At 44.4% G+C, this 14,193-nt stretch overlaps 1 protein-coding gene across 2 annotated transcripts in view; it reads left to right on the top strand.

Annotated features, from left to right (window-relative positions):
- KCND3 (potassium voltage-gated channel subfamily D member 3) overlaps nucleotides 1-14,193 on the top strand; it is a 329,902-nt gene that overhangs the window by 33,940 nt on the left and 281,769 nt on the right. For both annotated transcript variants that reach the window (XM_044672326.1, XM_044672325.1), the window contains exons 2-3: nucleotides 3,844-3,867; nucleotides 6,318-6,334. In XM_044672326.1, coding sequence (XP_044528261.1) covers nucleotides 3,844-3,867; nucleotides 6,318-6,334 — 41 coding nt within the window. The remainder of the gene's footprint in view (nucleotides 1-3,843; nucleotides 3,868-6,317; nucleotides 6,335-14,193) is intronic.

Genomic DNA, 14,193 nt, shown 5'->3' with positions numbered 1-14,193 from the left:
CATTTAAAAGTTAATTTCTAAACTGGCAATATGAGCTATTTGAAAAAAAACATCAGATAGGAAGTCATGACACCTGATTTTGTGTCCTTGTTTTGTCACGAATGTAATTCACAGCTCTTGTTTTATTGAACCTCAAGGACATTGCACGCAAATATTTTTTTTTGATTGGGGGAGAGGGATTAGGAAATATCAAAACTTGGCTTGTTTTATTCTAACTCAAGATTTCCCCATGGAGATAGAAAATCACCATTGATTTAGAGCTAGAAGGAACCTCTGAGGTCCATTAGTCTACCTCCCTCATTTTATAGTTGAGGAAATTGAGCCTAGAGAAATTAAGCAACTTGGCCAAGGTCACACAGGGTAGTAAGTGACAGAGTGAGACTTTGAGTCTGAGTCTTGTGGTTCCAAATCCAGTATTCTTTACATTGCTCCATGGGGGTCTCCTGACATTTACCTCAGATTGAGGTCTCTAAAGAAAATGGGAAAAGGGCCCTTACCTCCCTCAAGCTAATGATGATTCAAGGAAAGGCTAGGTTTTATTTAACCAGACTAGAAAAAAATGCAAAATAGAAATGACTCATAGTCAATCTCATAAATAGTTAAAACAATTTCCTTCTCTTACCTGTGAGCCTCTATCTACCCCATCTGTCAGACCCAAAGGTTAAACTCCACCCCTACAACCCATACAACTCTCATTGGGAAAGCACTTGGATAGAGAATTGGCCCCTTTCTGCTAGAGATCCTTACTTCCTCCAAGGACCAATAGACTCCTCCAGACTTGAGTATTGCCCAGTCACTAAGGCTTCCCATGAAAGGAGAAAGAACTATATGTTCAATAGAAAGCTGGCCCCCTCTCTCTGAACATGTACAGTCTGTATGACTCATAATTCCAGTGGAGGGCAAGGTCCAACTTTGTTTCTTCCCCATCATGGCTCTCCTTTGGCTATTCTGATTGCTTCTTGGTCCCAGAACTAGGAAAATGGGAAAAATTCTCTTCTTTTCTCTAGGATGCCTAGTCTAGGAGCTCTTCCTTTGTACCCTAGAGGTTTCATCCTAGAATTCTTCTGTTTGTCTAGGAACAACTCACAGCTTTCCCAAAGCTACAATTTTCTGTTTCCATCCATCTCTATATGTTCCTCCCCTGTCCTAGAGCCATGTAGTACTCCCTGGAAGGGTACTACAGATGTCCTGCATTCTAGGAAAGCAACACCAAACCTCTGAAGTTCCTTTCCTCTCTCTGTGTTAGCTCTGGTCCTCTCTCTCTCTCTTTCTCTTCTCTTCTCTTCTCTTCTCTTCTCTTCTCTTCTCTTCTCTTCTCTTCTCTTCTCTTCTCTTCTCTTCTCTTCTCTTCTCTCTCTCTCTCTCTCTCTCTCTCTCTCTCTCTCTCTCTCTCTCTCTCTCTGTGTGTCTCTCTCTCTCTCATGCAGATGTATCTTTGCTTTTGCAAGAAAAGACCAAGAGGAGACTGGCTCAATTATAGAAGTTATGATAACTATCCCCAAATGCACTTTCTTCTGGTTTTAGAATCAATATTAAGTATTGGTCCCAAGGCAGAAGAGTGGTAAGAGCAGGCAATTGGGGTTAAGTGACTTGCCCAGGGTCACATAGCCAGAAAGTCTCTGAAGCCAGATTTGAATCCAAGATCTTTCATCTCTAGGCTTGGCTCTCAACCCACAGAGCCACTTTGCTGCCCTTCAAAGGCACTATTAATAGATATGTTTTTTCTTTATATAATGAGATATCTTCACTATCATACCTTATGTCTGATAGGCAATAGGGATTCTTATAGTTATATAAGAAGTGTAAAGAGATACATTCAATGCCAGAACCAAGGATTCATCAATAAGTATCAGTGAGGACCCAGGACAATGTCTGGCACCTTCTCACTGAGTTAACTGGCTGTGTAACAGTTATCACCTCTTTTATCTAAAGGGGTTCAGCTAGAGGATCTCTGAGGTCATTTTCCAGCTCTGCCATTTTATGATTCTGTTGGTCAGCCTAGGAGACATTAGAACTGGGTCTCTCCCTTCAGAACAGAATAAATTCTCTCCAGTTCTGTGATTGCCAGTTCAGCTCCAGCCTCTAAGGAAAGAAGTCATGGACCCATTATCTGAAAGTCATGACGACCTTTGGCTTTCCCAGGCATCTAGTCTATTTGGGCTTCTTCGTTGCCTTTGGAGGGGGCATCTGAGCATCCCCAAGAACCACACAAATCCTTTTACCCTTTTCCTTGGATAGAGATGCCTGCATGAACAATAGCTGTTAGCTAAACTAACTCTTGGCTCTCCCTATACTGCCAGATGGCAAGCCAGAAGCATGGGCCAGGGAGGCCGGGGGCAGAAGCTGCAGAGACAAAAGGAGTAAGACTACAGTCATTCAAGGAATGCTCCATATTGACAATTCAGATGTAGCAATCTATAGAATCATGGAGCTGGAAGGGTTCTCAAAATCATCTCATCGATCTCTCTCCTCCCTCTTGCTCCCATTTTGCAGGTAAGAAAACTGAGGTCCAGTGAAGCCACCTGCTCAATGTCATACAGAGAACAATCAGTTCTTCTGATCCCCTGCCCCAAGCTCTTTCTGCTTAGAATCAATACTAAATATTGGTTCCAAGGCAGAAGAGTGGTAACTACTGCCTCAGAAGTCTCCCCTTTCTTGCTTCTTCTAAGGGAAGGCAGCAAATTTTGCCATCACGAGCAAGGGATGGTGTCACTTCAAGGCATAATCTTCCACTGGGAGAAATGGCATCTCTCTCATTAGCCAAGACCTTCCCACTAAGCTCAACTCAGACCTCCCCTCATCCAGAGAGCCTGCCCACATTGGATTCCATCTTCCCCAGACTTGATTTGACCAGAGCTCTGCTGCCTGACATGATATTGCTTTGCCTTATAATAGTAATAACTAAAATTTCAAAGCACTTACTAAGTGTTGCTATGTGCCAGGCACTGTGCTAATGATTATGCATCCGAATGGACTTTTTAGCTACTTTCAGAAAGGAAGCTGGATGGAGTGATCTCCCCAAGGCAGGCTGAACAAGTCCTCATGATATAGAAGTCCACTGGGCAAAGCCTTTACTTTACATGTTGAGGCGATGGTGGTTCTCCTTTTCTAACAAGGTTATGGTGAGTCTAATTGCCTGAACCAAAGTTTAGTTGTCCTCTGAGTGAGTCCCAGCATGGACTTGTGTATAATCACACTCTTTCTGTCTATCTCCCCCCCCCCTCTCTCTTTCTCTCTCTCTGTCTGACTGTCTGTCTGTCTTTCTTTCTCTTTTTCTCTGTCTGTCTGTCTCTCTTTCTCTCTCTCTGTCTCTCTTTCTCTCTCTGTATTTCTCTGTTTCTCTCTTTCTCTGTCTCTCTCTCTATGTCTCTCTGTCTCTTTCTCCCTCCCCCCCCACACACAAATAGCATGACTGGCCCAGAGTCAAAGAGCCAGTAACACTGAAGCAAGGATTCAAACTCAGATCTCCTGCCTGTAAGCATATCCCTTCTCCCAAGTCATGTGTGGCTCTTCTTCGTGTACTGCTGTTTCCATCCTCTCCATCATGTTGGGGAGTAGGGGGAGCTGGTGAGGAGGGGGGGAAGCATGGTAGTCGAGGGAAGGGCAGAGATTTAATAAGTATTGACAGATCAAGAGGAAGAGACTAGGGCACTGTAAAGTCATGTGTTGCTTCCTAAGTAAAGGTCAGTGCCGGTTTTAGACTCCAAGGAGAAAAGGAGAAATGTCTCCAACAGTCCAATCTCTCCACTCAGAGCCCCTTCTCTGAACACTGGCCAGAATGAGGAGAGGAAACAATTATTTATCAGGACAAGTTGGTCAGAAAATTGGACACATTCAACAAAGGACAGGAAACATGGTGCCAGCCACGTCTGACAGTGGTGACTGTGCTGTGAACAGTATCGTAGCCCACCCAACGGCAGTCTTTTCATCCTGTGAAATCAGATGCCTGCTGCACGTATGATGAGTGTGCCAGGACAGACCTTTTTGTGGCCCACTAGGAATTCTGGTCGCTAGTCCCTGGGCAGCTGGAAGTCAAGACAGAGCTCAAAGAAGATACAGCAAACAGCCACAATGCCAAGTTAATTGGCAGAATTTCCGAGGGCTTCTCTTTTCTGAGGGAAAATGTAGAAAGTCAAGGTTTCCTGCGTATTATTGGGAAAATCTCCTGTTGTCCTCTTTAGAATGGGATTAGAGGGTCCCATCTTGGTGAGTGGGGAAGTCACATGGGTGAATGTTCCCTAATGACATGTTAGCCTTCCTTCCACCATTGTACCCCACCCTTCCTACACTCCAAAGCCCTCCTTAATTTCTCATTAAGAAATCGGAATATCAGTGCTGATGGGAAATCACTCTAGAAACAATCTGTTCTGTTCTCTCCTCACCATCTCTGGGGATGCTCACTCATTCTCATCTTTACAGGAGAAGGTTTTTGGAGAGAGAACGTCTTCTCCACCCCACCCCCAACCCCCCAGATTTCAGTCCTTTTTATGTAACAGAAGTGTTTACTTTCTGCCAGGTCTCCCTCTCTATTCTCAGCTCGGCCAGGCCAGGCCAGTGCTTCCTTAGAGAGCAATACAGTATCTGTTCTGTGGACTGTGGACTCCCTTGGACTTCTGAGGGGTGTCCTGAGGCCCCCGAAAAGTCTGTGTAGTGACCTGGCATCCTGGGGATTTTTGTCGGCTTGGTGCAAAGTTTCTCCCCCTAGCCCAGATTTAGAGGATTGTGATTTCTTCAAGCAAGAGCCAGGCTTTTGGATTCAGTCCCCCATAGGCCTCCACTGTTTAGACTGTCCCATCCTTCTAGCTTTATTGCAAGGCTTTAGGGGTCTGGATAAGATCAGCTTCTCTCCAGCAGTACATCTGTGATTCCTTTCCTACGTGCCTTGCTTGGGAACGAGATCAGGAGCATCCCAAACTCCAAGACTCCTCCCAGAGACAGACACAGTGTCAGCATGTGTATCGCTCCATCTCCACAATGATCTTTAAATGAAACTTTATCCTGTACTGGAGTGGAAGGATAGAGTTGTTCCTAAGAAATGAAACCTGGCTTTGATCTATTTTCTTCAGCCCGTGACTTTGATGTCTATGCCTAATGGACCTTGTCCAGCAGGGAGTATGGCGTCTGCTGGGAAGATGGGATCTCTGTGTCCATCTGCAGGTATAGGAGGGGGTCTAAGATGGAGAAAAGATCCTCCTTGGTAAAAGGAGCTGCTTCCTTGGGATCTTTGAGGTCCCCAAGAACTGTGTAATCAACTAATAGTCATTTGTTTGATACCTACTATGTGCCAGGCTCTGTGCCAAGAACTAGAGATACAAAGACAAAAATAAAAGTCTTTGTCCTCGAGGAGACTGCTCTCAGTTGAGGAAGAAAACATATACGTATATATGCATATACCAAAGAAATACAAAGCAGTTTGGGGATCGAATGATACACAAGTAGTGTCTCATACCTCCCGAGGGTTATTTGGGCTGAACTTTGGAGGAATTGAGGGACTTTCAGAGGCAAAGGTAGGGTGACTAGGTGGTTCAGTGGATAGAGAGCCAGGCCTGGAGTCCAGAGGTCCTGGGTTCCAATGTGGCCTCGGGTACTTCTTACAGTGTGACCTTGGGCCCTTACCACTCTTCTGCCTTAGGACTGATACTTAATATTGATTCTAAGACAGAAGATAAGGGCTTTTTTTTAAGCCCTTGCCTTCCATTTTAGAATCAATACTGCATATTGATTCCAAAGCAGAAGAGTGGTGAAGGCTGGCAATGGAGGCTAAGTGACTTGCCCAGGATCACACAGCTAGGAAATGATTTGCGGTCCGATTTGAATTCAGGTCCTCTTGACTCCAGACCTATCTCTCAATCTATTAAGCCACTTAGCTACTCCCCAAGGTAAGGGTTTAAAAAAAAGACAATAGTAAGAAAGGTGTGCATTCCAGGGTAGAGGAACAGACAAAAATATGCATGGTCCAGAGGCAAAGCATGGAACCAGATGATTCAATCAGGGCTCTATTCGTCCAATGATGCTTTGTGCAAATAGAGATTCATTTGAGTCCCTGCAAAGAGTGTACTATCTAATGGATGACCATCTGTCATTTCTTTGCCCCCAGAATGATTTTTTAAAAACCCAACAAGCTGGGGTCTTGGAGAGATAGGATAGGGCAGGGGGCATGGGTGGGGAGCTTGGGACACATATTGAGCCCCTGGCTACTTGCTTTCCTTTGATGCCCAGAAGCAACCGGAATGTGTGTAACAAATGATCTTCTCAGGCCAATGGATAGGGTCCAGCTCTCCAAATTTCAAAACAGCCTCTGCTTGTTCCTTATACAGCCTGGCTGGCTCTGTGTGTGACTGTGTGTGTTTCCCTTCTCCTGTATGGATCTGTCATTGGGTGATAAAATAGAACATGATGAGTGTCATTCTAAAGCAATTACAAGCAAGATGCATAATGGCAAAGCTGGAGCACACAACATATGGCCTCAGGCAGCCGCCTTGTGAGAGCTAATCGGGGAGATTTGGTTGCCTTCTTCTCTGGAAAACGGGATTGGGTTTCGTGTCGAGGAAAAGAAATGAAGACAGCCAGAGCCCCAACGTCGAGCTGGGTGGGTGTCATTGGGGGGGGGGATGACTCCAGGGACCAGGAGAACTGGGTTCTCAGTCCAGCAGCCTCAGAGTGCAATAGCTGGGTTGGGCAAGTACCCCAGCAGTGCTTGGCAGGTAGGACATAGGCCAGATGGATAGGGATGATGGATGAGTTATTGCCACCCTTGGGCGATGTGCGATGTGGGGAACAACGGAATATCTCAGAGTTTCCCAGGAAAACAGTTGAACAGCCTGAATTCCAGGGGCAGGAGGCAAAAGGGGAAGCTTCATTTAAGTCCCAGTTTAAATCCTGACTTCTACAACAAGCACAAGACACTCCCTCCATCTTCCACCTCCAGGCATTTGTAGTGGCTGTTTCCATTCCTGGAATGCACTCTCTCCCTCCTCATCTCTACCTCTTGACTGCTCTGGCTTCCTTCAAGTCCCATCTCAAATCCTACCTTCTGCAGGAAGCTTTTTCCAAACCTCCTTTAATGACAGCATCTTCCTCTGTTAATTATTTTCAATTTATCCCGTATATAGCTTGTCAGCACATACCCTGCACTCCTTAGACTGTAGGCTCCTTGAGAGCAGACCATCTTCTGTCTTCTTTACGTTCCTAGTGCTTAGAGTAATGACTGGTGGAAATGCTTGTTGACTCACAGTCAGTGTAATGAAGTCCCTGAATGGCCCTTGTTTTTTAGTTCTGATGATTATGCCTAATAATTTTATTTTCTTCCCACAAATCCCAGTTATTTCTCTGCTTTTTGGTTCTCTGGTTCCCCACGGATCAACTTATAAACCAGAGAATGATATAAAATTGGGAATGTACGAATCCTCTCCTTTTTGTTAGTGACCCGATTTTAATTGCTTCGGATTCAGCTGCTGGGGAATGGTAACAGGGACTAGGGGCTCTTCCATAGCTGCCCCTATGGCAACGCTTCTCCATCCCTCACCTGCCATATCCAACCAGTGGCCAAGTCTTATTGTTTTCTACCTCCCCAACATCCCTTTCGTCTATCCTCTTCTTTCCATTCACAAGTCTCTCTCAACATCTTTCTCCTGCACTAGTGCAGTCATCTCCTAATTGGTCTCCCTCTCTCCAGTCCTCCCCCCATCTAATCCATCTGCATGGTTGCTAAATTGGTATTCCTAAAGCACAGATCTCAACATGTCACTTCCATATTGAAGAAGTTTCAGGAGCTCCCTATTACCTCTAGTAATTCACAAACTCCTCTTTGGCATTTGAAAAGCATCTCACTGTCTGCCTCCAGTCTCCTTTCCTTGGCCGATTGCGAATCATTCCCCAATCCTGAACCTTCTGCTTTAGCCAAACTGACCTGTTTAGGGTCCCTCCTCTATAGCAGTGCTTCCCCCTATCTCTGTGACTTTGCCCAGGCTGTCTGTCCTTCATGCCTGGGAGACATTCTCTCATCACCTCTTCCTCATAGATCTAGTTTTAGTCAACACTTTGCTCAGATGTCACCTTCTACATGAGGTCTTTCCTGATTTCACACATCCCACATCCCTCAGTTTCTAGTAGCTTCCTTCTCCCATCTCTTTCCTCACCTTTCCCCATTACTGGGCCCTACCCAGAATAATTCATTGTTTAAGAAATAGTTAAGGGGGCAGCTAAGTGGCTCAGGGGTTTGAGAGCCTAGAGACAGGAGGTCCTGGGTTCAAATATGGTCTCAGATGCTTCCTGACTATGTGACCCTGAGCAAGTCACTTAACCCTCATTACCTAATCTTTACCACTCTTCTGTCTTGGAACTGTATTGATTCTAAGATAAGGCTTAAAAAAAAAAGAAACAAGAAGAAGGGGAAGATGTCTCCCGAGGGCAGTCTATTCTGCATATGGATTCTCTTTTCTTCTAGGTTCTCTTTCTGTGATTCCATCCTTTGGGCTTCTGTTACCCACATTTGGATAATGGGTAAAATAAAACAACTCTTCCAGGAAGAAGCAGATTTGTTTTCCTTCATATGGGCAATTTAAACTAAGACTCCAGAAAAGAGCCCAGGGTCAGCAGAAGGATCTCTGCCAGAGTCTTAGCTCCTAGATCACGACTTGATCCACAATCAAGATGCTTATTTTCTTAAACCCTTACCTTCTGTCTTAGAATCAATTGATTCTAAGACAGAAGAATGATAAGGGGCTAGGCAACAAGGGTTTAATAACTTGCCTAGGATCAAACAGCTAGGAAGGTGTCAGGTCAGATTTGAACCCAGAACTTCCCATTTCTTTTTCAAATTAACTTTTTTTTTTAAACCCTTGTACTTCGGTGTATTGTCTCATAGGTGGAAGATCGGTAAGGGTGGGCAATGGGGGTCAAGTGACTTGCCCAGGGTCACACAGCTGGGAAGTGGCTGAGACCAGGTTTGAACCTAGGACCTCCTGTCTCTAGGCCTGACTCTCACTCCACTGAGCTACCCAGCTGCCCCCAGAACTTCCCATTTCTTGACCTGGCTCTCTATCCACCGAGCTATCCAGCTGCCATCAATGTGCTTCTTAATGTTTGAGAAATGGAATGATATGGTGGATATGTGAGCCAAACTTTGACTTTGAGGCAAAGGGCAGGGAGGAGACTTCTTGGAGTGGGCGAGGGTAGGGAGCCTGGAGAATAGAGGGACCAAGAGCTGTATTTGCCTACACCTGCCCTTGGAATTAGGAATGTTGCATGTCAGGGAGAGAAAAGTGGGACTCCACCATACAACCCAGGCTTGGAAAGCCTCCCAGAGGATGCTGAGCTCACAGACCAGACCCTCCAATCAATAGGGTATGGCTATTTATAGCACTAGCCCAAGAGAAACTTAATTATGATCAAAAGGAGCTATTTAATACCGTGCTTGCCGAAGACGCAACCTCTTGTCAGTGGGAATTAATCAGCTGCTGCTGTGGACTCCTGCCCCCTCAGGCTCTGGAACCTGGGGTGGCGCCTGGAAAAGAACTAAGCTGCTGCCTTCATGGAAAGCTCGGGCGTCAGGGACCTTACAAAGTCATCCAAGGGTGGTCTAGCTCCCAAGGAGTGCTGGGCTCTGAACTTCACCACCATCAATTACTCCAGAAGACAAGTTGGACTCAGTGACTTCTGAGGTCCTTTGAATGAATGAATGAATGAATGATTTATTTAGCATTTACTATGTGCAAAGGATTGTGCTAAGCACTGGGAACAGAAATAGAAGACAGTCTTTGCCCTCAAGGATCTCACACTCTAATAGGGGAGACAAAACATATGGAAGTTTTCAGCTCCAAGTCAGATGGAAAGATCCCATGAGCCCTAGGGTAGAGCAACAAAGCAGATGGTCATGTCTCTTCTTTAATATAATTTCCACTGATAAAATCATATCAGTTTCTAATGTTGAACATTTCAACAGTGCCAACAACTTTGGTGGTAAGAACTTTCTTCATTGGATTTTCAGTAGATCTGACTGTAGTATCTCTAGGAGCAATTGCCAAGTTCCATCTCCATCTTTATAGGAATTGCCCATCTGTTTGTCTCTCCTTTCTCTTTCTCTCTCTCCTTCCCTCTCTTCTCTCTCTTTCTCTCCACTCTCTCCCCCTTCCTCTCTCTCTTTTATCTCTTCTTCCTTTCTTTTTCTCTCCTTATTCTATCTCCTTTCTCATTCTTTCCTTTCTCTTCTTCTCTCTCCTTCCCTCTCTTCTCTCTTTCTCCCCTCCCTCTCTCTGTCTCTGTCTCTCTCCCTATCTCTCAGTCTCTCTGTCTCTCTATCTCTATCCCTGTCTTTGTCTCTCTATCTCTTTGTCTCTGACTCTGTCTGTCTATCTATCTGTCTCCCTCTCTCTCCTCCTCTCTCATTGGGTATGGCTGGCCCCTTCTCCATAGTGGTTGCTTTCCCTAGATGTTGGTTGGGAGGCCTGACCTAGAAGTGGGACTGGTGATGTGTGGGGGTTGGGGTGACACAGCCTGCTTGAGGCAGTGACAGGTTAAAAGACTTCCCTGTGGGCACTTAGCTGGTTGATCCCAAGTTCCACCAGGACAGGCAGCTCTCATCACTGACATCTGTGTATGGTTTTAAAGTTTGCAAAGCACTTTATAGACATTATCTTATCAGCTGTCCATAAGAGATCCTGGATTTGGGTTTGGGTTTTCTGATCGGCGCTTGGATTTCATTTATTTTCGGCAATCCCACTGAAGAGACTCTCTACAGGCTTAGCAACTGTTCTCTACTTTATCACCATGGAGAGTTGCCTGGGGTTACTTAGAAGTTGTCAGTCAATAAGCCAAGAACATTAATAATTCTTACTATGTGCCAGGCACTGTGCTGAGTGCTGGAACTACAAAGAAAGTGCTGGGGATCTTGTCCTCAAGCAGCTTCCATACTATTAGGGAAAACAACATGTAATCTCAATGGTACATACACATACCCACATTATAAGTGAAAGTTGACCTTAGAGGAGAAACGTTCTATGAGTGAAGGGGTCCAGGAAAGGCCTCCTGCAGAAGCTGGTATTGGATTTGAGCATTTAAGGGAGCCATGGATTACAGGAGCTGGTGGCAAGATGGGTAAGTGACTTGCCCAGGGTCACACATCCATATATATGTATATATATATATATATGGGTAGATAGATAGATAGATAGATAGATAGATAGATAGATAGATAGATAGATAGATCTTGAATCCTACTCTTCCTTAATGTGAGGCTGATTTCCTGTCTACTCATTGCCCTACACTATCTCTCTCTACAAGTATTATTATCTGCATTTTACAGGTGAGAAAACCTAAATTCAGAGAAATTCAGTGACTTGTGATCTTGGTCTTGCAGCTATTAAGAGTTGGAGGCAAAATTCAGACCCGTCTCTCCCAGTTCCAAGTTCTACTCTTCATTATACCACATTGCATCTCAATAATAATTCATGTTTAGGCAGTGTTTTAAAGTGTACTGTTGTTGTTCAGTCATTTTCAGGCATGTCCACCTCTTCATGACCCCACTTAAGGTTTTCTTGACAAAGATACTAGAGTGGGTTGCCATTTCCTTCTCTAGCCCATTTTATAGGTGAGGAAACTGATGCAAACAATGTTAAGTGACTTGCCCAGGATGATACAACTACTGAGGTCTGAGACCGGGCACTGTCTATGGTAAGTAGTTTTTTTTTTTTAATTTTATTTAATTGGTTAATTAAAAGAATTTTCCCATGGTTACATGATTCAAGTTCTTTTTGTCCCATCCTTCTACCCCCCTCCCATACCAATGCGCAGTTCCACTGGGTTTACATGAATCACTCATCAAGACCTCTTTCCATATTATTGATATTTGCATTAGAGTGATAGTTTAGAGTCAACATCCCCAATCATATCCCCATTGACCCATGTGATCAAGCAGTTGTTTTTCTTCTGTGTTTCTGCTCCCACGGTTCTTTCTCTGGATGTGGGTAGCGTTCTTTCTCATAACTCCCTCAGAATTGTCCTGGATCACTGCATTGCTGCTAGTAGAAAAGTCTATTACATTCAGAGGAAGGACTGCAGGAGAGGAAACATATAAGAGAAACAACTGCTTGAACACATGGGTCGGGGTGGACATGATTGAGGATGTGGACTCGAAACTACCACACCAATGCAACTACCAACAATTTGGAAATAGGTCTTGATCAAGGACACATGAGAAAACCAGTGGAAATGTGTGTTGGCCATGGGTGGGGGAGAGTGCGGGGGGGGGGGTGAAGGGGAAAGTAGGAGCATGAATCATGTAACCATGTTAAAAATGAATATTAATAAATGTTTAAATTTAAAAAAAAAAGAATGTCTTCCAACCCCCAGGAGTGAATGGCATAGCTGGGGACCTTTGAAATATCTGGGGGATGGGGCAGGGAAGGGGGAAGAGACTAATAAATTTTCATCATTTTGTAATCATCAAAAAAAAAAAGAAAAGTCTATTACATTTCATTGTGCCAAAGTGTATTTGTCTCTGTGTATAAGGTTCTCCTGGTTCTGCTCCTTTCACTCAGCATCACTTCCTGAAGGTTTTTCCAGTTCACATGGAGTTCCTCCAGTTCATTATTCCTTTCAGCACAATAGTATTCAATCACCAACATATACCACAATTTGTTTAGCCATTCCCCAATTGAAGGACATTCCCTCATTTTCCAGTTTTTTTGCCAGCCTCTGGTAAGTAGTGAACATTATAATATCCTTCTTATATTAAAAAAAAAGTTAGAAAAGTGAATCGCCAATACTTGTAGCTTATAAGTATTGGAGATGGGACTCAAACTCAGGTCTCTGGACTTGTGATGTCCAATGTTGTTTCTATCTCTTATTTATGCCTACTACTTCTTGTGTTCACCTCTCTGAACTCCTGTAGTATCTTCTCTCTATCTCTAGGTGAAGTCAGGAAGCTCTAACTTCAAATCCTGCCTCAGATACCAGCTTTAGGACCCTGGAGAACTTATTTAGCCTCTCTCTGGGGTGTGAGTCAGAGAGCGAGCCAACGGGGTTCTGGAGCCCCCTTTCTACCTCTTCTTGCACCCTGAGCTAAAAAGATTGCTAGGATAGGTTCAAAAACAGTAGCTGATTGGGTCTGGCTACCTTATCTTATCTAACAATTCTCTCTCCCCCAGGGAATAAAATCTTACCAAATCCTTCCCCTCCTTCATGAAGGGAAGAGGGGAAAGGGAATAAGCATTTATATAACATCTACTGTTTCTAGTCACTGTGCTAAGGGCTTTGCAAATATTATCTTATTTGATCCTCACAACAACCCTGAGAGGTAGGTGCTAATATTCTGATTTTACATATGAGACAAACAGATGTTAAGGGACTTGCCCAAGGTCATACATTTGGTAAGTTTCTAAGGCTGGATTTGGACTTAGATTTTCCTGACTCTGGGTCCATTTTACCACCTAGCTGTCTCTAGCATGAGTGCTTGGACTCCTCTGCCTAAAAGATAGCAATTGGTGCTGTCCAGGACCTTCACTGATCTTAAACCAAGATCTATAGAATGGAGGACAATGTAGAACTGATTATTTTGGCAAGAGACTTAGGGGAAGAAGTGTCACAGTGGATAGAGTGCCAGATCTGGAATCAGGAAGACCTGAATTCTAATCCACCCTTAGACACTTCTTGTCTGTGTGACCCTGAGCAAGTTACTTGCTTCTATTTGCCTCAGTTTCTTCATCTACCACTTCAGTATCTTTGCCAAGAAAACCTTAAGCGGTGTCACAAAGGGTTGGACACAACTAAAATGTCTGAACAAACTTTGGGAAAGGTTCTAAGTGCCAAGCTGTGAAGACTTTGAATTTCATCCCTTTGAGAGTAGGGAGCTACTGCAGTTTCTTAAGCAGGGGAGTAATCTGGTAGGAATCGGATAGGGAGACTATTTTGGCATCTGTGTGAGGATGGGTTAGAGAGGGAGGAGAGGACAAAGTGGCTTTTGTCCATGAGGTCACCTTCACCTTGAGCTGTTCCAGCGGGGGTAGGGAGGGATCAGGACCCAATCCTATAAATACTCCGACAAGTGACTTGGCAGAGTTGGTATCAGACCAGCATCCTCTACAGAGATACTGCGCCCTGATGAGACAGGTCAGGACTGATCCTTCCCCAGACTGGCAGGTGCAGATGAGAGAGAAAGAGAAGGAGTCAATGTAGAGTTGCTTGATGAGCAGTTGA

This window comes from Gracilinanus agilis, chromosome 4 (assembly GCF_016433145.1).
Source record: "Gracilinanus agilis isolate LMUSP501 chromosome 4, AgileGrace, whole genome shotgun sequence".
In the NCBI taxonomy this organism is placed as follows: domain Eukaryota; kingdom Metazoa; phylum Chordata; class Mammalia; order Didelphimorphia; family Didelphidae; genus Gracilinanus; species Gracilinanus agilis.
This window is presented reverse-complemented; position numbering and strand designations above follow the sequence as displayed.